At 56.5% G+C, this 25,476-nt stretch overlaps 4 protein-coding genes across 5 annotated transcripts in view; 3 read left to right on the top strand and 1 right to left on the bottom strand.

The window, feature by feature from the left end:
- Positions 1 to 3,276: 3,276 nt before the first annotated feature.
- On the top strand, positions 3,277 to 5,364 carry LOC113991765 (avidin-like). The gene is made up of 4 exons (XM_027728324.2): positions 3,277 to 3,348; positions 4,215 to 4,428; positions 4,858 to 4,978; positions 5,265 to 5,364. Exons 1-4 carry the CDS (start codon positions 3,277 to 3,279, stop codon positions 5,362 to 5,364), a joined length of 507 nt encoding a protein of 168 aa, XP_027584125.1.
- A 2,016-nt stretch (positions 5,365 to 7,380) lies between these two features.
- On the top strand, positions 7,381 to 8,901 carry LOC113991749 (avidin-like). The gene is made up of 4 exons (XM_027728300.2): positions 7,381 to 7,452; positions 7,977 to 8,187; positions 8,293 to 8,425; positions 8,868 to 8,901. The coding sequence occupies exons 1-4, from the start codon at positions 7,381 to 7,383 to the stop codon at positions 8,899 to 8,901; spliced, it is 450 nt and encodes a 149-aa protein (XP_027584101.1).
- Positions 8,902 to 11,978: 3,077 nt separating this feature from the next.
- LOC113991763 (cyclic AMP-responsive element-binding protein 3-like) lies at positions 11,979 to 19,400 on the bottom strand. Its single transcript, XM_027728320.2, has 11 exons — positions 19,299 to 19,400; positions 18,092 to 18,546; positions 17,282 to 17,419; positions 16,947 to 17,199; positions 16,644 to 16,756; positions 16,349 to 16,441; positions 15,692 to 15,798; positions 14,288 to 14,356; positions 14,044 to 14,128; positions 13,833 to 13,914; positions 11,979 to 13,401 (listed from the first exon to the last, which is right to left on the bottom strand). The coding sequence occupies exons 3-11, from the start codon at positions 17,417 to 17,419 to the stop codon at positions 13,061 to 13,063; spliced, it is 1,281 nt and encodes a 426-aa protein (XP_027584121.1). The 5' UTR covers positions 18,092 to 18,546; positions 19,299 to 19,400; the 3' UTR covers positions 11,979 to 13,060.
- Positions 19,401 to 19,562: 162 nt separating this feature from the next.
- Positions 19,563 to 25,476, top strand: part of TLN1 (talin 1) — a 35,079-nt gene continuing 29,165 nt past the window's right edge. The window contains exons 1-2 of one of the 2 annotated variants that reach the window (XM_039383118.1): positions 19,563 to 19,875; positions 25,268 to 25,431. In XM_039383118.1, the coding sequence (XP_039239052.1) occupies positions 25,302 to 25,431 (130 nt within the window). In that variant the 5' untranslated portion in view covers positions 19,563 to 19,875; positions 25,268 to 25,301. Of the gene's footprint in view, positions 19,876 to 19,926; positions 25,432 to 25,476 lie in introns of those variants that run through there. The other variant, XM_039383117.1, reaches the window with a different exon arrangement.

A 25,476-nucleotide genomic window follows, 5' to 3' on the forward strand; every position in this document is an offset into this window, starting at 1 on the left:
GAGACTCTGCTCTCCCCCCAAAGGACCAGCTCTCTCTCTCTCCCCCCCCCAGGGCCAGCTCCGTTAAGCCTGCATCCACCTGACTTTGTTACTGCTTTTATATCAATATTTCCCCAGGGCAAGACTGCCCAGAGGTTGTGCAGCATTCCTGGGGTGCTCCAGCAAGGCAGCAGTGCTGACCACAGTTTGAGCAACCTGCAAACCCCTGTAGGCAGCCACGGTGCTGCTGAGAAGTACCATGGGCATGGGCTGGCAGAGCTGTTTGCAAGGCCAGTCCCTATATGAGGGCAACCAGCAAGGCTACAACACATCCAGCATCTCAGTGGCAGGTGATAAGGCATGGTGTGTCAGGTGGCACCTGCAGGCTTCTGAGGGTGGCTAAGGTTGAGGATGCTTCTCTATGAGCATTAGGCATCCATCAGCACTGGGTTTTACCCAGCTGGAAGACCCACTCACAGTGCTGGTCTGGAAACCCAGCACAAATCCCTCAAACACACAGTCACTGTTAGAATGCAGGAGTCACCATTGCAGGAGTCCTCCGGCACTTACATGTCTTAACCACAGTGCGGAAAACTGTCCTACGCAACCATTTCTGCAGGGGCTGTTCCTGTTGACCATTTGCAAATGTCTCAACACTGAACATCTTGCTGCCCAACATCTGTCTCAGTGCAGCTGTTGTGCCACCTAAGCAGATGGAGGCAGAGAGTTCCCAGGTCACTCAAGGACACATAGCTCCCATCCCCTCCACCATTTCTGCATGGTCCTCTGCTCAGGACTGCACGTCATGCTCTGCTCTCTCCGCCTCTCTCCATGGCCCAGTTCCAGCTGCAGCCTTGACAAGCACAGACAGTCATCCTGAGAAGATGGAGGAGCTCCTTGACCATGTTCTCAGTTTTTCCTGGGGATCATTTAGAACCAGGGCACCCTTCCACATGTGTTCTGCCTACCCAACCCACAGCTGAGCTCATCCTACTTTGCAGCATAACCCCTTGGGTGGATGAGGAATCTGCAGTTGGTCCAGATTCCCCTCTATGGCTCATTGGGTTACTCACTCCTGCACCCTGCCCACACCCAGGCTGTGCTGCAGCACCAGTGCTGAGTCCCCTCTGCTCCAGTGTACCCTGACTGGGCACTGGGTCAGTGACCTGGGCTCCAACAAGCCATCTCAGCCATGAATGGAAACAGTAACTTCACCAGCTCCTACCACACAGCTGTGACAGCCACCACAAATGAGGTCTGGGTGTCACCAATGCAGATGATACAAGACAAAACAGGAGAGCCAACCCACCTTCTGCTTCACTGTTAACTGGAGCTTTTCGGGGGTTTCTCCTTTCTCAGCCTTCGTCTTGTGTCCCCAGAGCTCCCCTGCTCTCCACTGTGATGTCCAGAGTTTCCCTGCCCTTCCTGTGATGTCTCTGATGCTCTTCTGCACTTCCCTGCACTATCCTATTTGATCCTCTGCCTTTCCTTTGGTGTCACAAGCCCTCCCCTCTCTCTACAGTGTCCCTAGAACTTCCTACCCTTCCTTATGGTGTCCTTGACGGTCGCCTGCCTTATTGTGGTGTCCCCAGGGCTCACCCATCCCCAACACTGGATCTGTGTGGCTGGTGGCACCTCCTGGTCCCCACCTCTGTCAGGTCCTGCCGAGGATGAGGATGGGGCAGAGTTGGATGCAGTCTCAGCTGGGCTCATCCCACCAGCCCTGCATATCCCATGTCTGTTCAATGCCATGCCCCCAGTGTCAGCAGGACAGGAGGCTGAGGAGGGAAATATCACCCACCTACAAGCAGCCTTTTCCCACTGACAAACAGGCAAGCTGTTTGCTAAGAGGGGCAGCCCCATCCCAGCACCCTCTCATCCCACCCTTTCACAAACTGTAGACTCCATCACCGCCTCCATGGGCCAATGCTTCATGGATGAGGACAGAAAGGAAATACTGAACAGCACATGAATCATGCAAGATGAGCCTGACAGGCAGAGGGTGACTGGAAAGCCAGTGGGTGGGTGACAGGGAACTTCTCTGTCCCTACTCTGTGCTGGGGCTGTGCCCACAGGTGCTGCATGGAGCCCACAGGGGAGCACCAAGCCCTGAAGGTGAGTGCTGGGAGCCAACTGGGCAGCAAGAAAGGGAGAGTGGTGCCAGGACCCCATGGACTTTTGGAAAAAGTCCCTGAGATGGGAGCTAAAGGCAGGTCTATACTTTTTAAATTAAAATCAAAGCACAATTTGAATATAGGTATTGCCAGATCCTGCTCCTGGAGGAGGACGAGAGCAGCCTTCCTCCTGTCTTTAAGCCCAGGAAAGATGAGAAGAATGCTGAAGGCAGATCTCATCCCCTATACTGTACAGGGGCCACAGAAGTCTCTCCTGACCTGGATGCAGCCAGATGCCACCTCTCTCTTCCCCTGCAGCATGGGTAGTGACACATTCACCTGTCTGGAGTGATATCTTAGAGGATGTGTCTGCACTGTGTCCCTGTGCAAAGACCAGGCATTTTGAGCACCCCTGGCCACCTGTACATCCCCAGCGCAGTCTCGTACCATTAGGGGCCCTGTGGGAGGGCTCAGACAGGATCCTGCCCAGCCTCAGAGCACCGTGGATGTGGCATCACCTTCCACGGTGCCTGCGGAGCCACCATGCACAGGGCATCCCCTCCCACAGGGACAAGCAAATTTCAACAATCTACGTATCTTCCAGAAAAGCCCTTCTGCACTTAGGAGGGGGATTCATTCAACAGTTCCTGCTGCAGTCACAGTCACAGCTCCCAGACCTAGGGAAAGCCCAGAGCGGCCAGGAGGAAAAACAGCTTAGAAACAGCAGCAGACATTTATAATGCAGGAGGGGATGGTCACAGGGATGTGTCCCTGTGGGCAGACACACCACCCTTCAGTGCAGCGGAGCAGAACTGGTCAGACTGTGCTTGCTGCAGCCCGATGTTGGGTGGCAGCACTGGGTCAGTGGCAGCGGGGCAGTGTCAGGCCGTGCCCGCTTCCAGGACTCCAACGCTGAGCAAGGAACGGGTTGGCAGATCCTCTTGGGTAGTGAATATCTAAATCATCCCTCTGTCCTCACCTCTCTGAGCAGCCGTGCTCATCCCCAGGTCACGCAGACCTCCTCCCCCTCTCTCCTTACCTGGCCTGGGCACGCTGACATCAGGCCACTCGCCCCGCGGCTGCCAGCCCACTGCCGCCTGGGCTCTGGTTACAGCCCTATAAAGGGGACTGGGATGCAGGGCACCGGAGGAAGCTGTGCCAGGCACTTCACAGCCCCGCAGCCATGGAGAGGGGCACTTTCATCCTGGTCCTCACTCTGGCCGTGGCAGCACACGTTGCCCCTGCGGAGAGGAAGGTAGGGACAGGGGTGACAACGGGAGTGTGGCAGATGTGGCTCTGGGACACAGCCTGAGCAGCCAGGGGCTCTCTCTTGAGTGCCAATTTAGGCTTGGACAAGCAGGAGAGCTTTGCAAGCACCTCGTCCAGGCAGCGGGCAGGGTATCTCCAGGTCACCCCCTGCCACTTGGTATCGCCTCCAGGAAGCTTTACTCCCACAGGGCATTCCCTCCCCTTCCCGTGGGGTCTGTGTCTGGGGCACCATGTATGGAGCATCCTCTCTCATGGGATACATGTCTAGGGCACCATGCACAGGACAACCCCTCCCATAGGATATTTGTCCTGGGGCACCATGCATGGGGCACCCTGTCCCACAGGTTGTGTGTCCAGGACACTATGCATGGAGCATCCTCTCTCATGGGATATGTGTCTAGGACACCATGCACGGGACATCCCCTCCCATAGGATAGGTGCCTGGGGAACCATGTATGGGACCATCCCTTCCCACAGGGTCTGTGCCCAGGGGTACAGTGCACAGGGAATTGCTTTCCACAGGGTCTGTATCTGGGTGTACCGTGCCCTGGGCACCCCTCCCATGGGGTCTGTGCCCAGGGGTACAGCAGACAGGGCACTCCCTCTCACGGGGTCTGTGTGAGCACACCGTGCTTGCCAGCAGGCTGAGAAATACTGGCTTTGCTCCATCACTCACTCAGCATCCAGGAGCCCCCTGGGGGAGCATTGCCTCAAACCGAGGTCAGGGAGAGCCATGCACTGCATCTGCAACCGCAGCAGGGCTTGTGGCTCCAGCTTTGGGGCAGCAGAAGGGATGGGGTCCCCCTCTGTGCCGTGTATGGGGACTGAGAGGGTGTGGCTCTGTCACTTCAGTGCCGGCTCATCGGGCTGTGGAGGAACGAGCAGGACTCACTGATGGAGATTTCAGCACTGAGGGACAACGGGGACTTCCAGGGAAAATACCTCACACGGGTCACTCTCTCTGGTGGCTGTGCCCACATCTCTCCCCTGAAGGGCATCCAGCAGCAGCCTGGTGAGGGGGGCTGGCCCACCTTTGCCTTCACTGTGCGCTGGGACAAGTTCTCTAGTAAGTACTGGAACACCTGGAGATGGTACAGCAGTGTCACTGAGAGCCACGTAGACAGCTAGCAGGAATTCCCTTTTGCTAGGAATTCTGCTGGGTGATGTTTTGACGCAGCTAAGCAGTGCCTGCCCAGTGTGGGGCTAAGGGGCAATGCTGAGCTCGCACAGTGCAGCCTCTCCTCACCCATCATCTTCACCTCCATCCCAGCCGGACACCTCGGGGTGCCCACAGTGGGTTCAGACCCCATTAGGTGATGCAGATCTTACCTTGTCTGAGAGAGTCACAGGGGAAAGGCAGGAACCCCTCCCCCACTGCGTGGGTTTGGTGGATGTGTGGCCATTAGAGTGGGAACACAGCTGCCTCTGAGAGGACAGTGGGGAAGGGGAAGCAGCTGGTTTCCCTACAGATCTCCCAATAAACTCTTCCTCCCAGATGCCACCACTGCCTTTGCGGGGCAGTGCTTCGTGGATTCGGGTGGAAAGGAAACACTGACCACCATGTGGCTGCTGCGCGAAGCTGTCGGGTCCCTCAAGGAGGACTGGAAAGCCACGAGGTAGTGTGGGGACATGGGGGGCAGCAGTCCCACAGAGGGGCCCTCTCCAGGACCCTTGAGGATGAGCAGCCCTCTGAGCAAGGGGGGACCACCCCTGGGAGCCCCCCAGTGCAGGTTGGCAGCAGGGATGCCACTGTGTCCTGGCAAAGGGCTTGCCCCGCCCAGGGACACCTGGCAGCTGCTTGAGGAAAGCTGGGGGGCATTTAGGGACACCTAAATGGCACTGGCAGCTCTGAGTGGGCAGTGTCTGTGGGTCATCCCACGGGGAACTCTCAACTTCTCACAGGGTGGGCAGAAATGTTTTCATACGAAAACGCACCACAAAAGGAAAGATCCTGCCAAGCTTGTCCCCATCCTGTGAGGATGTGTCTTCACCAACCCCATGATGGGATGATCTGGCTGCAGCCTGGCCCCTCCAACAAGGCAAGCAAAACCTACCTCTCAGAGGAAAATAAAACTCAAAAATCATCCAGCGTGGTTGCCTTTTTTATAAATCTGCCCTTGCTACCCTTTCTGTTCCCATGGATACCCCTGCTGAGGTGAGGGCTCACCACTGCCCTTCCCCAGGGACATCCACATCTCTCCCTGATCCCACACATCCAGCCCCTTGGGTTCATTTCCCATCTTATTTAACCCAAACTTCCACCCTATGTCATCACTCCCTACCTGCTTGATGGTGGCAGAGCTGGCAGCAGCATCCTGAATCCAGCTGATTTCCATGCACTGCCTCATATCCACCCCCACCAGACCCTTTCCAGTACCTCTGTGCTCCGTAGGGTTGAGTGATGCAGAGTATCCGTAGAGGTGAGATATTGGTTCAGTGCTTCCTTTGTGCTATATGGCACCCCATGTAAAATGTGCACAAATTAAGGCCCCCATCCCATCCCATCCCATCCCATCCCATCCCATCCCATCCCATCCCATCCCATCCCATCCCATCCCTGTGGGTTACACCCAGGGATTTTACCCTTCTCTGCCACTGCATTTTGGCAGGGCTGCTCTATTTGCCTCTGCAGACACTTGTCAAACTTAGTCAGCTCTTTTCGACATGAAGGTTTTGGCAGATCCGTGGGTGAAGAGGAAACCTCTTGTAGAAGCGTTACAAAAATATTCCAGCCCTGGGGTTGACAGCAGTATTCTGTTGAGCCTGGTTCAGCCCCAGCAAGGCCAGAGCACGGTGCCATGATGTAGAGGGGTGCCTGCCACTTCCCTGGCACCCCTAACAGGGCAGCTTGTCCCTGCCAAAGAGTGCAGAAAGGCAGGGACTGGTGTCAGGCCAACAGAATAGAACGTGGCATCCAGGGCAAGAGCAAGGGAACGCCTGGGTGATTTCTCAGGCCCCTGTGATAAGCCCGTGAGTATGGGACAGAAAAAGGCAACAAGGAGGAGGGATGTGTTAGGAGAGAGGTGTTTTCCCTAGCCTTTGGGGCTATCTGGATGAGAGGGAGATGTGCTGAGCAGCAGCAGCAGGGTGCCAGGGTGCACCAGGGCTCATGGTGGGCACTGAGAGATGCCACTCCACTGGGGGGACTCCCCCCCACCCCCGTATGCACACTGCAGCCCTGCTGCCATCCAGTGCCTAAAATACTGCTGACCTGGAAAGAGCACAGAGTGATGCTGCTGAATCCCACCTGAATTTTCAGTTGCCTACAGCCCCATGGCTGCTCCAGGCATCACAGAGAGCAAAGACATGGCTCAGGAACACAGGGGCAGAGCAAGCTGCATTTTGTACATCCAAGGCCCTTTAGAACAGCAAATACAGGGAAAAGGTGTGAATACAATGCTGGTTATCATGCTGTGTGCATTAAGCAAACACACTAGATGTGATATACCTCAGTATCTCACTGTGGTTACTTCTTCCTCTAACTCCCAGTAAAGTAAAAGCAAAAGCATTGTAATCAGCAGCTGACATGCAGAATATGCTGGAGAAATGTTATTGCTGCTAGAGCAGAAGTCAAGGTGAGTCTTCCCTCCCGTGCAGCACTGCCAGCTGCTGCAGCTGGCCCCAGCCAGGCACCACCTGGGTGACGCCCTGTTCTGGCAGTGGCACCAGCAAAGCAGGAAGGGGGTGAATGTTTGAACAGGTGACAATTTACATCCTGCATGCACAGGAGGTGGATACCCATGGAAGGTATTGGCCTTTTCCAGGCTGCTATAAGTGCCTCATGAAACGCCTGTGCACCCACCCCTCTGCAAACCGTGCTCATCCCCGCATTCCTCCAGCACTGACCAGGTCATGCAGACCTCCTCACCTCCCTGCCTGTCCCGGGCAGCCTGACATCAGGCCACTCACCCCGCGGCTGCCAGCCTGGTGCTGGTGGGGCTCCGGTTACAACCCTATAAAGGGGGCCGGGCTGCAGCGCTGGGGGGAGCTGTGCCGGGCCCTCAGCAGCCGTGTGGCCATGGAGAGCAGTGCCTTTGCCCTGATCCTCACCCTGGCCCTGGCAGCACCTGTTGCCCCTGCAGAGAGGAAGGTATGGGGATGGGTGACGGTGGGGACAGAGCGCTGGCACCCTGCTAGACCCCCAAGATGCTGCTGGGGCTGCAGAGCTCAAGAGGGAGCCAGGGCCGGGCTGCTGGAGCTGGTGGGACCAGCACTATGCAGCACTGAGGGAAGCTGCGGTGAGGTTGGGAGAGAGGGACCACTCCTACAGGGGTGACCCTCACTGTGGGAATCCTCCAAAAACAGGCAAACAGAGCCATGCCCTAGAGAATTCCTGTTTTCCCACCAAGCATGCAAGGAAAGCAGTGCACCTGCTGATCTAGCATGAGGGGGACCTGCTCTCTTTGCATCAAACCACACCAAGCAGCACCTGGGCTGAAGGCAGCCAGTGCTAAGGTGTGGCACTCACACTGAGGGGGCGATGCCAGTGGCACACCGGGTCTGTGGCATGTCATCCAGTGCTACAGACATTCCTGGGAAGAGCTAGGGTGGTGGGCTGGGAGCAGGATGTCCCCTGCCTGCCCAGGTACCTCAAGCCTCATGCTGTCCTTGCAGTGCCTCCTCTCCGGGTCATGGCAGAGCGACACCGGCTGCCGGATGGTCGTGTCCACCCTCGGCGAGGACGGCAGATTCTCTGGTTCCTACCTGCCGGGATCTGCCACTGGTGACTCTGAAATCCTCACCTTGCCACTGGAGGGGTCCCAGCAAGATGCAGGGCTAGTCCCACAGCCCATCTTCTCCTTCACCATGCACTGGCGGCTCCAAGGTAGGTGGGAAGGGGGCTGTCACCCGGCAGCAGGGATGCCAGCAGGACACGGAGCGATGGCCTTGTGTCTCAGTGCCTGACTCATGCAGCTTCAAATCCTCCCAGACTCAGAGACAGCCCAGACAACCGTCTTTCTGGGCCAGTGCTACGTGGGCAGCAATGGGGAGGAGATCCTGCATGCCCTGTGGCTCCGGCGAGAGGCAACCAACAGTCCTGTTGAGGACTGGAAAGCCACCTGGTGAGTGCTGGGTCCCAGCCACTGCTGTGCCAAGCTCTCCTGCACCCCAGGCTGGAGAAGGGAGAAATACCCTGGGATGAAGCATGGCAGGACCAGGAGGGTTAAATGGGTTTGTCACTGGTGCTGAGCAGGGGCTAAGGAGCATCCCTGTAACATCCCCCTGCATGCCAGATGTGCCTCAGGGAGGGTGACCCCAGGATAGAGTCTGGCCACAGCAGGTCTCCCCACCCAGGAGGGTCTCCTTCGACTCTCAAGAGCAGGAGAAGAGGAAAAGGTGCCAGCACCTGGTGCAGCCTCGGCTACAGGCTGTTGGAGCCCGGAGTACCTCACTCAACCAGCACCCTGTGGTCAACACAACCCTCCCCTTGGGTTTCCCCTCCGTAGCCTTCTCAGCAGAGGTGACCCCATCTGGGTGAGCACAGTGATTTGCTGTTTTCTGCAGGGTTGGCACCAGCATTTTCACACGGATAAAATAACTGCAAGTGGGGAAATCCAGGAGGCTCAGTACTGCAGGGAGTCAGTTTTTCTCACAGGCAGACTCCGCTCACACTGACGTGCTGCACTTGAGCAGCTCTCAGCCCACAGGTTCACGCTTTCTCAGGCAAGTTCAAAATAAACATGTAAAGTAAAGGGTTTCTGTGGGTATGAAGGGCTTGGCTCTGTTTTCTGCCTTGCCTCAGACCTGTGGGCTTTGTCTCGCCCCGCAGCCACCCCTCCTCCCCTTCGTGTCTCACGGCTGAGGGCAGCAGGGTCCCCGGGGATGGAGGCTGTCCCATGTCCCCTCCCTGCCGGTGTGCAGCAGCACTGTGCCTGCAAACCTGCTGCTGTGCTGTGGGTAACACGCTCCTCGGGGTCACTCCCAGATGTCCCCAGCGATGGGGAACAAACCGGGCTGTGACCAGGCAGCGGGATAAGGCACAGCCTCGGCGTGCTGCTGTGGCCAGCACGTCCCAGGGCTGCAGGGCAGGCTCCAGGCAGAGCCTTCCCCATGTGAGCAGAGCAGAGGAAGTTTCTCGGGTGCCCGAACGCACGGGGCGGTTGCAAATGGCTTTTGCAGAGCCGGCAGCCTCCCGTTCCCAGCCCCGGCGGATGCGCAGCGGTGGCCGGCTGCCAACTGCCCTCCCATTCCGGGGCTGGGGAAAGCTTCCAAATGCCCTGCCCCAGGAGACCCCTTGGCACGGCTGTGCCCTCTGAGCAATGCACAGGTGGGGGTCTCCAGTCAAGACCCTGATGTCCAAGCATAACCAGGGAATGAGAGGGGAAGAAGGGTGCATCTGACGCTGGCTGGGTTCCTTTGGGGAAACAGCCCAACTTCTCTTCCTTCTGCCTTGGACATCTTGCCAAAATAGTCCCAGCATAACTCCCTGGTTATGTTGGGACCTGGGGGTTAAGGCTGAGGTGCCCAGCTGTGGGAGCTGGAGGGAGGTGGTGGCTCCATTGCTGTATTACCATTTGCTTTTTTAACCAGTTTACATATTTCTGCGAGTTTTTCTGTTTCCACCAATATCCAGCAGCTGGTGCTAGTGGATAAAAATAGGATTGATGCTGACACAGGGTTTAGATTTCCTGTGAAAAGAAGGGTATGTCTTATTTCTGCTATTGACTGAAATTCCCACCTCTATGAGAAACCCTGATTCATTTAAAATAGAGGAGAAACCTGACTCCTTTAAAGCCATGATCAGGAAGGGTTTTATATTCACTACACAGCTCAGGCCTTCCTTGGCAATAGGAGGCAAATTTCATTTCATATTTTCACAGTTTTCAATATATCACTACTGTGGAAATGAGGTGGCATGACTGACACTCGAGGAGTCACCAAGCGAAAAAGAACCATTTGGCAACACCCATACGGGACGTGCCAAGGGCTGAGAGGAATATTTTGCTCTGAAGGGCTCATGTTTCCAGTCTGTCAGTGCGCCTCTCACAATGCAGACACAGGCACCTGCCAGGACATGAGTGAGATACAGGCTGACCTTGGGCATAACAGAGGGAACACAGCAGGGAAGGTAAGCAGGGACCATGACACTGACCTAAAGCAGAGCAGGGCTATGTGTGTACATGTTCAGTGCTGATGCACACACAGTCTATGCTCTGATCCCTGCAGCATGCAAGGAAAAAAGATAGAGGATCTGCAGCAAGGAGGAGGAGGAGGGTGGCAGGAATACCAGGTGCCTCCTGCTCCTCTACTTGATGTAACAAGATCCTTGGATGAAAAGCTCATTATGGGCACTTTTATCATCGCTGCCCTTTAACCCAAGGCATGAGGTCCAGGCTGGGCTTCCTTCCTCTCACAAGCTCAGAGCTGCTCACTGTGGAAAAGCAATGAAAAATACCGGACCTCAGTCATCATGGGCTGAGACCATGGAGCAGTCATCCCTAAAACTCCCAGCTCCTGGCTCCCTGCCCTCTCTCCCAGAGCTATCTCCCTTCCTGATACTTGGCTAAGCAAGCCTGACTGATGCAGAGAGCTGTACTGACCGCATCACCCCCAGGCAAACACCAGCTCCAGAGGCTGCTCCCTACTTCGCTGGCAACAGCACCACGTATTACTTCCGATGACTCATTCAATACTGATTAGTGCTGGGGCAGGGACCACATGTGACACCAGTGGCATTACTCACCCTGGCCTTGAACTGCAAAAAGTGAAACTAAAGTGAGGATGGGGCCCTAAACCTTCCTGATCCCACGCACAGCTCCTAGGAATAGAAGGGTTAGTGATTCCCTGGAGATGCTTGAGGGCTGCCAGCCCCAGGCAGAGTACCAAACCATGACCTGACACTGTTGAGACCCTGGTGCTGCCTGTCCTGAGACAGACCCCTGGGTGAGTCCCTCCTCCCCAGGTAGAGACACAACATTAAGCTCTATATCTCGTTTGCCAGCACAAGCACTCTTTGCTTCCCGAGGGGGCTGCAAGCGTGGAGCTTCCTTCACCCACAGCCTTGGGGGATCCCACGCCCCCCAAACCCCACACTGGGCTCCACAGCCTGACCTCAGGGTCTGCTAGTGCCTCCCGTGGACCCAGCAATCCCAACCAGACCCAGGACTCAGCCCGGATTTAGCAACCCCGCAGCAGGCAGAGCCTTCCTGGTGGCCCCGAGCAGCCGAGGGGACAGGGCTGTTGCAGCACCCTGGCCCTGCTCCACTTCCTGCAATTGTGCAGCTCCCCGTTACAAAAGCAGTGGCGGGGGATGACACCAGCACCGGCTCCCCACGCTTCCTTATCGGGGAAGCTGCTGCTTCCGCGGCGCTGCGGGCTCGGGTGTGCACAGTGGGCACGAGGTGCTCACCACACACACTTTTCTCCAAGTGTTTTTGTACCCTTGAAGAGGGGTGAGAGTAGAGCAACAGTCCTGCAAACCATCAACAAGCCCCTCTGCACAGGCACGGGAAGGGAAAGCAGCACGCATTCCCCCCGCACAGACTGTGATAGTGATCAACCCAGCCTCCCTTGGGTTCCTCCCACAAGGCCCCCAGCCCAAGGTGCAGTCCTCAGCCTTCACCCAGCAGTCCAGCACCTTACCAAAACAAGCACAGAGGACACAGTCACACACCCTTAGTATTTATTTAGACTTTATTAATAAGGAAGCTATTATTATTATGATCCAGTAGATGTCCCTGCTTATTGCAGGGGGAACTCGACTAGATGACCTTTACAGGTCTCTTCCAGCCCAAACCATTCTACATGACTCTATGAAATGTCCTGAAGTTGGATGAGGAGATTGATCTACAGGTACCACTAAGCTGCACTTCAGGAAAGATACCGTTCACCAGCTCAAAGTGTTTCTGCTCAGCCCTGGGGAGCAACCAGAACCAGTTCACTGCATCACCAGCCAGCACAGCAAGGCTTGGGCACACAAGGACATGGCTTTGAAACCATCCTGTGGCCAGGAAAGCCTTCAAGAGCAAGCATCTCTGCTGCTCTCTGTCCATGCTGCCTCAGCAGTCTGGCTCAAGGTATGCCAGCTCCCTGAGGCCCAGAAGCCTGCAGGAGATGAAAGGCTCAGCCCTTACAGTCGGCAAACAGCACACATGGCTCAGGAAGGACTCCACATTACCTTCTCTAGCCAGGCTGGGAGCTGTGGCCATGGCTCAAAAGCTAGCAGGAACAGGCGACACACGGGGTCTGTCGCAGTGGCAGGCAGGACCACCCCCTGTGAGGGCACTGAAGGTCAGGTCTCACTACCTAGAAATCAGGCAACACTGCAGGGTTAAGGGGAAGGGAGGTGAGACAGATGCATGCAGCCACCACACAGAGTAAAGAGGCGCCTGATCATTTCCACCTGGGCAGGGAAGAAGCAGGGCAGTGGCCTCCACCATGAACTGCATCCGGTCAGACCAAGCACAGGCGTCTCAGGCCCGACTGCCTTCACCCTCCACACCACAGCCCATCCCCACAAGCCACCAGATACACTCCAGGCTGCAAGTAACATCAGTAGCCATAGTGAAGTTTTCAGAATTTCCTGTCCTGTCTCAGATGGAGTCCTGCTATGGTGTCAGAATGATTCTTCCCTGGTAAACCCTCTGAGGTGCTGCTAATCTGGAGAGTATTCAGAAGAAACTGCTTGGATAGATGTTAATGTAGCTCTGTCTCTGCCCCATGGGGTGCCCAGCATCACCCCAAGGAGGCAGCAGTGGTCACATCTCATTGGCATGGTGCTGCTGGATGAGAACTCTGTCAGGGTGTTCCACCCACTCCTGACCCTTGGCTTTCCACGGCACCAGCACCGCTGCCGGCAAAGGGTCGCTCTGGGGCGGGCCCAGCTCGGAGCCTGCTGCTGCCGGGGGATCAGAAGATGAGTTGCTGTTGAAAGGTATGAGATCAGGGTCAAGTGGACTCTGCCCCTCTTCCCATGACTGACTGAGATTGCCCGACAGTGAGGAGTCCCCAGGCTCTAGGCTGAAGCTCTCCAGCTCAGTATCCTGTTGCACATCAGGTGCTCCCTGGTTCGGGAACTCGCGGATCTGCCGTGACAGCACTGTAAGACAGGTAGAGCCAGCTCCGTCATTTCCAGCCTCCAACCCTCCAGCTCCAAGCACAGAGCCACCACAAAGCCCAGGAGCAAGGAAAAACTGTTCAACTAGGGCTTCCTCCTCCCAGGGGAGGTGGGGAGCTGCTGCACAGCTGCCAGGCACAAGCACAACTTGTGCTCCAAGAGGGATCAGATCTCCCCAGTCCTTGCACCGCCCCTGGCCCAGGGCCCTGCTCCCAGACAGCCCTCTGCAACAGGGCTGAGATAGAGTTCACAGCTTAGGTGAGACATGAAAGCCAAACCTAGTGGCCACCCCAGGCAAGGGGCTGCTGAGTTGGAGGTGCCTCAGAGTTCAGGCCATCTCTGAGGAAGGTGCTGTGACCTGGAGGGCAGCGCTTCACCTGAATCCACACCTCAGTCCCCACCTGGGCACTCACCTTTGGGCTGCAGCTGTGGCTCTACGCTCCCAGGTGAGCGGATGCTGGGGGAGAGAATGAGGCAGAAGGACAGAAACACGATCTGGAAATAGAAAGATCGGCACAGATCTCAGATGGATAGGCATCACTGGCTGCAACAAACACCTCTCTCCCAAACTTGTAAGGACATCAGAATCCCCCCTCCACCGACACTGGGGCTGAAACCACTCACCATTGTGCAGGTTTTTCTTCTGATGGTTTTCGGGGTGGATCGTCTCACCAAGGCCTGCAGCTTCCGCAACTGCCTGAGCAGTGACCTGCAGGAGAGCAGGCAGTGCAGGTTAGCACAGCAGCTGAGCCAAAAGCTGCAGGGCTCCCCCCACCCTTTGCAGCCAGGGACAGGTCACAGCTCCCCGTCGGGAGCAGACGAACAGCCTTCCCCACCACATCTCCTGCCACATCCAACAAGAACTCACATGTTCTGCTTCTGCAGCTGCTGCACCTTCTTCTCCAGTTCATGGTTTTGAGCTGTACAGGCTGCCACCCTTTCCAGGAAGGACAAACAGCATGGGGTAAAACAGAGAGGTTTCTTTAGTTAACAGCAGGGACTTCACCAGAATCTCCCCTCAGGTAATCAGCCACCACCTTTGGGCGGCTGGGACAGACAACATTGGTCCTGGTCTCTACTTCATACCACCTGTAGCAAAGCCCAGAGAGAGACACCTCATACCAAGTGAAGCCCTAGCCATTCCTGAAGAAAAGCACCAGACTAAACCCTAAGGATGCTGCCTCCTAGCAACACATCAGCCCTGCAGATCTGTGACATCAGGTTGTACTGCAAACTAGCCTGACTTGGAAAACACACTGGATCTGGCAGGTCAGCCACCTGCCTTGAACAAAGCAAGCTCTGGGCCATATCCAAACATAAGAGAGCCAGGCAGGCTACGTCCTGAGGTTCTGAACCCTCTGCAGAGAGCTGTTGCCCCAGAGGGTCAGCCTCACTTTCTGCCCAGGGTGGCAAGAGCCCAGCAGCAGAACAGCACAGTGGCTTGTGACGGGCTTCCCCTGCTCCTGGCCCTGGCAATGTGGTCAGCACAACTAAGGCCATGTACAAGGGGAGCAACTTTCTCTGACCAAGCAGGTTATGTATTTGTTCCCATCCCATCGTTATCAGGCCCTGAAGGTCCTGTGCACCAAGTACCAAACCAAATAGATTTCTTCTTTTTCTGTCTGCCAACCTCAAGGTTCTCGGGCACTAGGCCTGTTACTCCCTTCCCTCATCAGCCTTGAAGATCCCAGGCACCCAGCCAGTCCTGTCACAGAGCAGAGAAGCACAACAGCACAGAGTGCACTGTCCACAAAATCAAGCAATTGCAACTTCTAAGGGGGAACTGGGACTGGAGCTGCTGCTGGACAGCGAGATTCAGGATCCCTCTGGGCAGGGACACCTCTACCACAGCTTGTTTCCTCCCAAGACTAAGAGAGTGACTCATATTCTTTGATATTATTTTTGAGTCTATGTTATGATCATTATATTGATACAGAAAACCGTGTATTTAGATTTGACCCGATCTGCAGAGGGTGCGGGCGATTAGAAAACTTGCATTAGAATGTAGGTGACTAGAAATTGTAAGTTAAGTTGTACAATAAACCCTGTATTACAATGCTTATAGACTGACTACATTGATTCTGCTTGTACAAAATCTGTGCCATCCTAAACCACAAACTCTGTGCTGTGCCAAACATAACATAGTAAGAAATCAGATTTCAAAAAGAATGTAACTGAAACCATGATTTAGTGCCATCATTGTTCTGCCAAGGATCCCTAAAAGAACCTATGTATCCCCTCAATGTTGAATGACACTGCTGTGTGCCCATACTTGTTTTCCAGGCCATCCACATAGATCTTCCTCCTGCGACGACTGTCCTGAGCTGACTGCTTGTTCCGGATCTTACGACGCACTTTTCTCAGAATTCGCTCTTCAGCCTGCAAGGGTCATTTCTTGTTAACAGCAACCCCAGGGTGCAGGCAATCCCACCCACCCAAACCCCGCACACATCTCAGGGTCCAACCCGAACCCTTGTGTCTTCTGTCCCTCCCACACCACCGAATGAACTGCAAGGCAAACTCTGGCCTGCTGATGCAGCCAGCAGCTTCCAAGGTGTAGCAAAAGGGAAGCAGACCAAAGGGAAATGAAAAACACGTAGCTCACAAGCCACTAGTCAGAAAAAAAACAGGGTTGGAGGTATTTGTGGTGTATCTGCCTCCTGCAAGCAGTCATGAGTGTGGAGACTCACAGCAGCCAGGTCTCATTGGTCTTTTATCCACCTGACTAGCAAAGCAGAAGTTGCTGTGCACATGGACACCCCCGGACTTGAAAGGAGGAAAAGGACACCCAGTCCTGATGGACAGTACCCTGAACACAGCACCTGGACACCAATATTCTCATCAAGGCACTGTCCTGTGTTCTCAAACCCCCTGCACTAGCTGACATACTCAAGTGATCCAAGTCTGTTTGACTCTAGCAAGGACTCACTTTGGTCAGCGGCAGACACGTTGGTAATGTAACACCTTCTTTCTCCAGAAGCTGCTTTTCCTCCTCTGTCAGGACCAGCTCTGGGAAATCAGACTAGAAAACAGCAAAAATACACACGCTGAGAATGCAAAGTAAAGGGCAGGGAGGGCATGTAGCAAACACATAGAACTGAGATCAGCTCTCCCAAAGTAGCATCATGCTTTCCCTCAGAGATATGCCTCACAGGAGCCAAGCCAGAAGACGAGGGATGTGACCAAAAGCAAAGGCTGGGGACCACAGGCATGGCAGTCAATACCTGCACAATGGCTCCAGGCACAAGCTGGGGTTCAGAATCCACATCAACAGCAATGGGGGAACTGGAGCCCTGTTCCAGTGCCTTGCTTGTGCTGTCCAAACCCACCCATGTTCCTGGGGAAGGAAAGGAGAATCAGGTACTGGGCTTTAGTGAGGCAGCACCTAATTAACCATAATTTTATGGCAACAGAAAGCCTCTGAACTTGGCTCTCTCCAGTGTCGGGTACCCACCCAAAAAAACCTCCATATGAGACTACTTTTCAGCCTGTATCCAGGACAGAAAGAGACTACACACATCACTCACCCAGCTCAATAGTAACATCTCCTTCTGCCACGTCAGACCTCACGCTTTCCAGCACAGGCCAATGGAGAGAATAGTTGTGATCAACCTGCACAATGTCTCTGTTGGCAAAACTGCTGCCAGGGCAAGGGGACAGATGCTGATCCTCAGAAATGCTGCTGTCACTGCTGGCAGCCAAATAATCGAGCATGCCTGGTTCATCTTCTAAGGGACTCAGCAATGAGCTGATGAAGTCATCCATCTCCTTGTCCAGGAGCTGCAGAGGAACGGCTTTTACTCAGCAAGGATACAAACCTCCTGAACCTCAACTCAGCAGCGATTTCTCCCAGAGAACTCACCTCAGGTGTTGGTAGGACCCAGTCTTCCAGCAGACCATTCTGCTCCTCTGGGATTTCAGGGCAGGAAGCATCATCCTTCAGGAGAAAGTCAAGCAGATCCACATCTGCCAGGGCATCCAGTCCCTCTGGACATGACATCTGAACAAGACACCCAATGTGAGTACAGACACAAGGAGAGACACCAGCACTGCTTCGAGGTGTCCCTCAGTCCCTACAGACAGTCTCCCCATGCAATGTCAACAGCTGTCAGGGCCCTGCAGTGATGACCCATCCACAAGTACTTCCTCAACAGGCTCTCAACTGATGGTCCCTACATGCCAGTTTCCCCACGGGGCTGCTGGGACCCAGCCATAGGAGCCATGTCCCACCCAGAACACAAAAGCTGTAGGAAGGAGAGGAAAAGCTAAACAGCCCCAGACTTTCTGGTATGGAAAGCATGCAAGATCCTGCTATTCCACAGAGGCCAAAAAGTGCCAAATCCCACACCGTGCAGCCAACAGGGACAGCCTCCTGTCACAGGGAATTATGCTGAGGGGTTAACTAAAGGGATTTTGCTAATAATTAGATGATAATCAAATTCTAAATAATCAATGATTGAGAGAAATTAAACAGTAATCAGATGGTGATTAAGCGATCACTGAAAAATAATTAATGTGATGTAACAAAGACTTGAATGACGATTTAGTAATTCAGGCAGCTGTCAAACACTCCACTATTTAACACACTTGTAATAATTAACAAATAGTTGGATATATATAAACGTCACTAGCACACAATATACTTTTAGGTTGAAAGTATAATGCTCCTTACCTTGCTGAAGAGATCAGAGGCTGATGAAGGGTCTCTCAGCCCTGAGGAGTGATCTGGAGAGGTGTCTCTGCTCACAGGGAGATCAGCAGCACAGCTCAGGGGGCTCAGGGAGCCACAGGAGCTGACAGGACAGAGCGACGGACTTGCAGTCAAACCCTGCCTCGGTGTCTGTGCACGTGCGCGGCTGCAGCAACTTTAGCTCTGTCTGGTCCCAGCTCAGGCTGCTGCTGTTATCTCCGGATCAGACACGGCCCAGGTGCCTCGGTCCCTGAGAAGATGCAGCCTGGCATGGCTGTCACAGAGGGCATGGCTGGGCCAGGATCAGTTGGGCCGGGATCAGCCCGGCCGGCTCGCCTGAGCCAAAGCTCCGCTCATGCCGTCAAAGTGTGGGCATCCACTGCATGTCTCCATTAGCACCGCTAAGGCTTTCACATCTAGGTGTCAGGCGTCACAGTCTAAAAAACAAAACCAGAAAAAATATAATACCGCCAAAACCACTTGGAACCCTATCCAAAACCAGAAAGCCAGGGCAGTCCCCAGCCACAGGGCTGCTGTGACGGCTGCCTCTGAGCAGGGCTGCAGGCAGAAAGTGGAGCAGCAAAAGGAAGGGGAGCTAGGCAGAGTCAGGAATGGCAATGCCAGGGCCCAGGGCTTCCAAAGACGCGGAGGGGTTTCTCCGCAGGAAGCGCGCGCCAGGCAGGCAGCACGGGCAGGACAAGAACAATGGGATAAGAAGCAGGTTGCATCAGACGGGACGGTGATTGGAGCGCAGGGGCCATTCCCCTCACCAGGAGACCCACCCTAGGGAAGGCAAGACAACTTCTCACAGCCCCGGCCGTGGGGCGAGACCCTAGACTCCGAGCCCCCCGAACCGCTATCCCCCAGCTCCCCTCACCCCCGAACCCTTGAGCCCCGGACCCCAAACTCCTGAGCCCGGGACCCCAAAACCTCTGAGCCCCGGACCATGGAACCCCTGACCACCGGACTAGATCCCAGACTCCCGAATGCCGTGACCCCAGACCCCCGCACACCACAGCCCACGACCTGGGACCACGGGCTCCTGACCACCAGATTCCGGACCTCCTGAACCCTCCCCCCGGGACTCGTGATCTCCAGACCGCTGCGCCCCCGGCCCCTTGCCGCAGGGCTCCCGGCTCCCGTCCCCCCTTCCCCCCGAGTGCTGATCCCAGCCCCTCCCGGTCCTCACCGCGGCGCCGCCGCTTCCAACGCACCGGCGGTGACGTCACTCTCCTCCCGGCGGGCCGCGCGCGCGCGCCGGCGCCGTCCGGCCGCGCTAACGTCGCGCGCGCCCATTGGTCGGGTGGGGTGGGGGCAAGGGGGGGGGCGCGTGGGCGGCACGCGGGCGGCGGGCGGGCGGGGCGGGCGGCGGAGGGTCTTGGAGGGGGACGGGGGGGCGTGTGAGCCTGGGTGGTGCCCCGCGCCCGGCGGTGTCCCCAGAGGGTGCGGTGTCAGCAGCGGTGCGTGCTCGTGGGTGGAGCACAGCCTTGGGGGGCGCGGGCGTGGAGCCGTGGCCAGCCCCCGGGGCGTCCGTGCGGGCCGCGGGGGTACCGAGCGGCGCCAGCCGCGGGAGCGGGATGCCCGCGGAGCGCGGGCGGAGCGCGGTCCCCGGGGCTCTGCTCGCGCCGCGCCGGGGAGCCCCGGGGGGCGCGCCGTGTCCCGCGCATGCGCGGCAGGGGGGCGGCGCGGCGGGAAGCGGGTGGGGCCGCCCCGCTCCGTTCCCTCAGCCTCGGCGGGGCCGTCGCGCTGCTCCTGCCCGCTCACAGGTACCGGGGACGGGGGACATGCGGCATCCTGCTCACCGGGGAGGGGCGGGCCCGCCAAGCGGGGTCCCGCGGGCCGACAGCGCCCTGGCTGCCGGGGGGCTGCCGGAAACGGATGTCCCGGGGACCCTCCCCCCGCACCCCGCCCGGTGAACGGCAGGGCGGGGGGGGGAGAGCAGGGAGGGAGCGGCTTCCCGGTTACTGGGGCCTCGCTGCTTCAGACGGGGCTTGTCCCCGGCGCTGCGGTAACCCGGGGGCTTCCGGGATTCACTCGGGCTTTGGGGCGTGCCCCCATCGCCCCCGGGGCGGGCGGCTCCCGCGCACCGACGGCCGCCGGAGGCCGCGGGGCGGCACGGGCAGGCGCGGCCGCCGTATTCCCGGCTGCGGTATTCCCGGCCTTGTCCTTGCCCTGCCCCGCCGGGGCAAGGCCCGGAGTTCGCGCTGGCCAGGCTCGGGCCAGCATCCCCGCCTCGGGGGTCCCCGAGCGGGACCAGCCCGGCCGCGGACACCGGCCCAAGGACCGGGGTGCGAGCTCTGGGCCGGGCCGGGCCCGGCTTTGCCGCACCGCCCTGCCCACCCTGCCGGGGCGCGTGGGAGAGCGGGTGGGAAGAGTGTCTGCATCCCGCTGCGTGGTTTTGGGTGGGGACGCGAGCGGACACCCTCCCGTGGCCGCACCGAAGCCGGGGAGGTCACTACAGCAGCTCCCACCGGAACGGACATCTGGACATGGACCCCCGGGATGGGGCGCTGGAGTGGGACTCGTGCAGGGTGGGACTGGCCCCCATCGGGGAAAGGCGTGCGTCCCCACCGTGTCCCGGTTGGAGCAGCTAACCAGGCAAGGGAAACCCTGCCCCATCCTCTGCCTGTTCCCTGCCGGATCCTGCCCGCGCCCCTGCAAGCTCCCCGTCCCTTTGAATCTGCCGGCAGGATGTCTACATGCTTCTGCCGTGCCTTCATCGCTGGCTGTTAGACCCATATTTGGTAGCAATAATTGTTTACTCCCTTCTTCTCTCTCCCGGAGCCTCGCTGCTCAGAAGGGGAGGGGACATATTTTTCGGATTTTTATCTTTATCGGAACCTGTGAGTTGCCCAGTAAAGGGTTTGAACCCCACATCTCCCCCCACAGAACATGGGGTGAAACGCCCCAGGTGCTAAATGAGCCGTTCATGGTGCGTGAGGAGCACCGGCCAAGTGTGCAAGTTGCTGAACAGCAGCAGAAGGAATTTGGTGCTTCCCGAAGTGACACGTCCCAGCAGATTTAGGGAAGGGGAGTGAGAAAGCTGAGTAAGAGAGAATGGGGACCTGTGGGGCACCCTTGTTTCCGGAACTGAGCTTTGCTGGCCACTGGGTGGAAAAGACCCTAAAAACTCAGCCCCGTTCTCCTCTTGCTTTCCCCTTTCTGCCTGTCCGGCAGTGCAGTGCTGGGCAAGTCACTTGCCCTGGGAAGCATATGTGCCTGGATCAGGGTACCTAGTGGTTTCCACAGGTCGTGAGAGCACCCAGTGCACCCCAGCACCTGCTTTTTGGGTCCTGTGCCAGAGGCCCAGCTCACGAAGAACTCAGCAGAGGCTGTAGCTGGAGTCCCCCTTGTCCCCATGCCTGCCTTGGCAGTGGGCAGTCTGGAGGTGCCACAGTTTTTGCTCCATCCCTTTGGAGGGCAGGGGATGTCCACAGGAGCAGACAGGCCTGAGGGTGCATGTGAAACATGGGCAGTTAAAGGCCAGAGCTGGTTCAGCTCATTGCAAGCGAGCAGGCAGGAGGTGACGGCTGTGATCCCCCAGCCCAGCTGCCCGTCGGCTGCCCATTTCCCACGCAGAGCAGGGCTGCTTCCCTGTGAGGGTGAGAGGATGCTCCTGTCCCAACCATGGGTGACAGCTGAGTGGTCACAGGGGTGCTGTGTCTGGCCTTGCCAGCTGCTCATGCTCCCCAAGCTCATGCAAGCTTGGCCTCAGCAGAAGAGAAGAAACTGCTTTCCCATCTGACATGTACGTGCAGCTGGGAAAGAGGAACTGGGCAGAGCATGTGGCACCATCGCCAGCTGGGGCTGCTGGCTCAGCCTTCCCGTTCCCGTGTCTGCCCCCAGTGCCTTCTGTGGCTGCGTGTACTGGTCCCATACTGGGGAACCCAGCTAGAGCCTGGTCCAGCTTCTTACTAGCTTAATTTTGACCCATTTGATTGTGTAGATGCCAACATACCAGCCAAGCCACTGCTGACAGGCATTGCATTTTGGATGCTTGCTACCTGCCTGGCTGTGCCAGTGGCCATAGTGATGGGGCCCCATGTCTGTGGAAAACCCTGGCACTGTGGTGGTTTGCAGGTAATAAAGCTTTCTGCAGTCCAGAGGTGGTCAGGAGTGGGGTCTTTCCCAGGTGAAATTGGGTATTGCTGTAAAGAAAAAAAAACAACCCTCAAACCTCATCTGGAGTATCCCTTAGAAAGGGCGTATTAAAAATGGCAAAATTGTTGCATTTGAAGATTTTTCATCTTGTTCTAGAAACTCGCCACGAGCGTTCCAGCAGGCTGCAGCTGAATTTTGGTTGATTTTTTTTTTTTTTGGTCATTTTAAGACACAAACCCTCCTCTGTAGCCGTTACTGCAGCACTGAACTCGGCCGACACAAATATAGCAGTTACGTCACGTGACGGAAAACTCGCTGTCAGTGGTCCCAGCAGAGACATAGTGGCTCCTCAGGCCGGCACAGTGCTGCCTGCACTGACCCTGCCTGTGCTGACCCTGTCCTTACACCTCCACCACTGCTTTGGTTTTGTTCACCTATTGTGGGGTGAGACGGGAGGAAGCCGCAACAACTCCTCAGGGAAGTGGTGGGACCCCACCAAGGCCTCCTTCCCACCCCCTCATTGTTTTGGGATCAGCTGAGGAACGTGCCTGTGGTTCAAAGGGTTGCACTCAGCTTGGTGTAAAATGCAGAAGTGTGTTAATCCAGCTGCTCCGATGCCCTTTGCATAGTGACAACTGATTGCAAATGGATGCGCTTGCTCTGGAGGTGAGACAGCACAGAAATCTGGTGTGTGTTCATCAAGACTTGGTTTGTTTGGGGTTTTTTGGTTTTTTACTTTCCAGGGGAACAGCTTGAATTTCACTGTCCTTTTATTTTTCTGGTTTGTGCTGCCAGGCTCCCACGCTGTCTCATCCGTTATGTCTAGTCCAGCTTTTCCTTCCCCACGCGGTTCCCAGCAGGGAGAGGTCTGCAGGGGTTGAGCCCTGAATTGGTGCCCTCAGAGCAGGCAGAGGATTTGCAAACCTCATGTGATTAATTGCCACATTTGCTGACAAATCTCTCCAGGGTTTCAGGAGGTGTCCTTCATGCAGCAGGGAGCATTTCGGCTTTAGACGCTGCTGTCAGCAAAGTTCAGCTGCTGGAGCCTGAACTTTTTCCACAGAATATGGGAATTAAAGTGAACCACCTACCCTTTCTCTGAGGTCTTCCTTGATGTTGTCAGCATCTTCCCTGCCTAGCTCTGTCGTTTTTGTAAGAGTTTGAGAGTGGGAAGGCTTGAGCAGTCACCTTCCCCATCTTCCTGTGAGGTCTTGGAAAGCATGATGGCCCTTGTGAAGGGTGTGCTAAGGGGTACCAGTGGTGCAGTGCTGGATTTTGGGTGACTTTGGGAGGGCAAGAAGAGGATGCAGAAATGGCAGCCTGGCTCCTCTCAGTTCCTCTCTACTGTCCGGCGTCCTCCCCTCCCCTTCCTCTATGGTCTCTGACCTTGTCGTGGCGGTGGCATGTTCTCCTTTTCCTGCAGAGAGATGGAAAGCAGCTTTATGCTCAACTTGAGAATATTTTTAGATATAGAGAAGTTGGCCTGGTGACCGCAGCAGCCCGCCCTGCATATAAAATACTTGGAAAACCCTTTCCATGACAGGGTGTTCCTCGTTTGTTCAGCTCACAGTTTTGCTGGTGCTTCTGGAGAGATGGCAATGGCATGGGCGGGTGCCTCTGCCACCTCATTCCCTGTGCCGATGGGCTCCCTTGCTCCGGACCCGAAATGCATTTCATTCCTCAGCAGCGGAGACAGTGGGGGCCACGGGCCTCCGCAGAAACATTGCAGAACGGCTCAGGAATGCAGAGCTGGAGCGGCTCCATGTGCTGGCGGAGGCGGCACGCTCCTTGGTCCCTGCCTCCCACTCCGCATGCTGGTGAGCATGGCTCCCTGGTTCTGCAGGAGCAGAGCCCCTGCCCTCTGACTCCTGGCCAAAACTGGATGCAGATCCTGCCCCTAGTCAGCTCAGGACAGTGTTTGGGAACAGCCTCCACTGATGTACCCCATTCCAGGGGACGAGTTGGCAGCGCTGGGCAGGGATGCACAGACTCACTGTGGGCTGCTGCAGTGCAAGGAAGGCTGCCAGCACATTTTGCCCAAGAACCTTCCCAGGCCAAGCTGAGGATGCACGATAAGCTTTCCCTGACAGCCTTAATAGGAAGCCTGGTAGGAGCAAATCAATCTAAAAGAGAACACGCAGATGTGGTGCATCCCACACTGTATCCTCCCACCACTGGGGTTTAAGGACAAGGCAGCTTGAGTCGGCAGAACAGGGGGACTCCTCCTAGTGAGCAGTCTCTGAGAGAGAGGAAAAGGCATGTCACTCCTGGAGAGCATCAGGTTGGGGCCTGATGCTTCAGGCTGGACCAAGCTTGGTTGCTGTTTCAGATGGTGTGGTGCTGCTCTGGCATGCCCTTGCCATGGCTGGTCCCTTGCCCTCCTATGCATCATCCTGTGCACAGGCTCCCCAGCCCTGGGTTTGTGCCAGTAGCTGCTGCCCCAGACCCTGATCTCTGAGCACTCCCTGGGTGTGAGTGGTGCTTTCCACAGGTAATTGTATTTAACATGTGAGGTCTGTCCCTGGTGCCCTTATCTTGCCTCCCTGAGCAGCTTCAGGCTTTTCCGTCCCTCTATGCTCAGGGTGCCAGCTCAGCATGCTCTGCTGGTGGCATGGAGGGCCCTGATAGCTGGGGCAGGGGCCTGCCAGCTCTGGGTCAAAGCTTGGTTTTCCTCTTGTGGCTTCTGTGTCATCACAGGTTTAATTATAACTCCTTCCATCGTGCTCTCCCACAGTTTTTTATCTCGTGTTCTCCCGCATGCTCACTTCCTCCTCTCTGGCAGCATCTCCGCTGGGTACCAGCTGCTGTCACTCCAGCAAGTGAGTAAAATTGCCTTTGGGACCTTGGCATGAGGAGGCGAGGGTCCCAGTGCTGGCTGGACATCCCAGCATCTGGAAAGTGGGATCCTCTCACAGGCTCACCAGCACAGGGTGCTTGCCAGTAGAATCTGGGTCCCAGTTTTCAGGGAGCAGGGGTGCCGCTGGAGGAGGAGGAGGAAGGACTCTGTACACCGGAGGGGTCAGCAGCCACAGCTCACCCGTCCGTGTCCTCCGGCAGGTGACGCAGGAGTGGGGACAGCCCAGCCGCCACCATGGTTGCCCTCTCGCTGAAGATCAGCATTGGCAATGTGGTGAAGACGATGCAGTTCGAGCCCTCCACCATGGTGTACGACGCCTGCCGCATGATCCGTGAGCGGGTGCCCGAGGCCCAGATGGGACAGCGTAAGTCCGTGGTGGGACTGGCTGCCGTGCCTTTGGCATTTCACT

The sequence above is a fragment of the Pipra filicauda genome, unplaced genomic scaffold (genome assembly GCF_003945595.2).
Source record: "Pipra filicauda isolate LSUMZ 115617 unplaced genomic scaffold, ASM394559v2 scaffold2_size9829703_pilon, whole genome shotgun sequence".
Classification (NCBI taxonomy): domain Eukaryota; kingdom Metazoa; phylum Chordata; class Aves; order Passeriformes; family Pipridae; genus Pipra; species Pipra filicauda.

Bases quoted from the DNA above. Each gene is read 5' to 3' on its own strand.
- LOC113991763 (XM_027728320.2), bottom strand. From the start codon at position 17,419: ATGTCATGTCCAGAGGGACTGGATGCCCTGGCAGATGTGGATCTGCTT. The intron at 16,442-16,643 runs GTATTGACTGCC...GCTGTTTTCTAG, and splicing joins TGCCTGGAGCCATTGTGCAG to TCTGATTTCCCAGAGCTGGT. The intron at 13,915-14,043 runs GTGAGTGGTTTC...TTCTATTTCCAG, and splicing joins GAAGAAAAACCTGCACAATG to ATCGTGTTTCTGTCCTTCTG.
- LOC113991765 (XM_027728324.2), top strand. From the start codon at position 3,277: ATGGAGAGGGGCACTTTCATCCTGGTCCTCACTCTGGCCGTGGCAGCA. The intron at 3,349-4,214 runs GTAGGGACAGGG...CTGTCACTTCAG, and splicing joins TTGCCCCTGCGGAGAGGAAG to TGCCGGCTCATCGGGCTGTG. The intron at 4,979-5,264 runs GTAGTGTGGGGA...AACTTCTCACAG, and splicing joins GAGGACTGGAAAGCCACGAG to GGTGGGCAGAAATGTTTTCA.
- LOC113991749 (XM_027728300.2), top strand. From the start codon at position 7,381: ATGGAGAGCAGTGCCTTTGCCCTGATCCTCACCCTGGCCCTGGCAGCA. The intron at 7,453-7,976 runs GTATGGGGATGG...CTGTCCTTGCAG, and splicing joins TTGCCCCTGCAGAGAGGAAG to TGCCTCCTCTCCGGGTCATG. The intron at 8,426-8,867 runs GTGAGTGCTGGG...TGTTTTCTGCAG, and splicing joins GAGGACTGGAAAGCCACCTG to GGTTGGCACCAGCATTTTCA.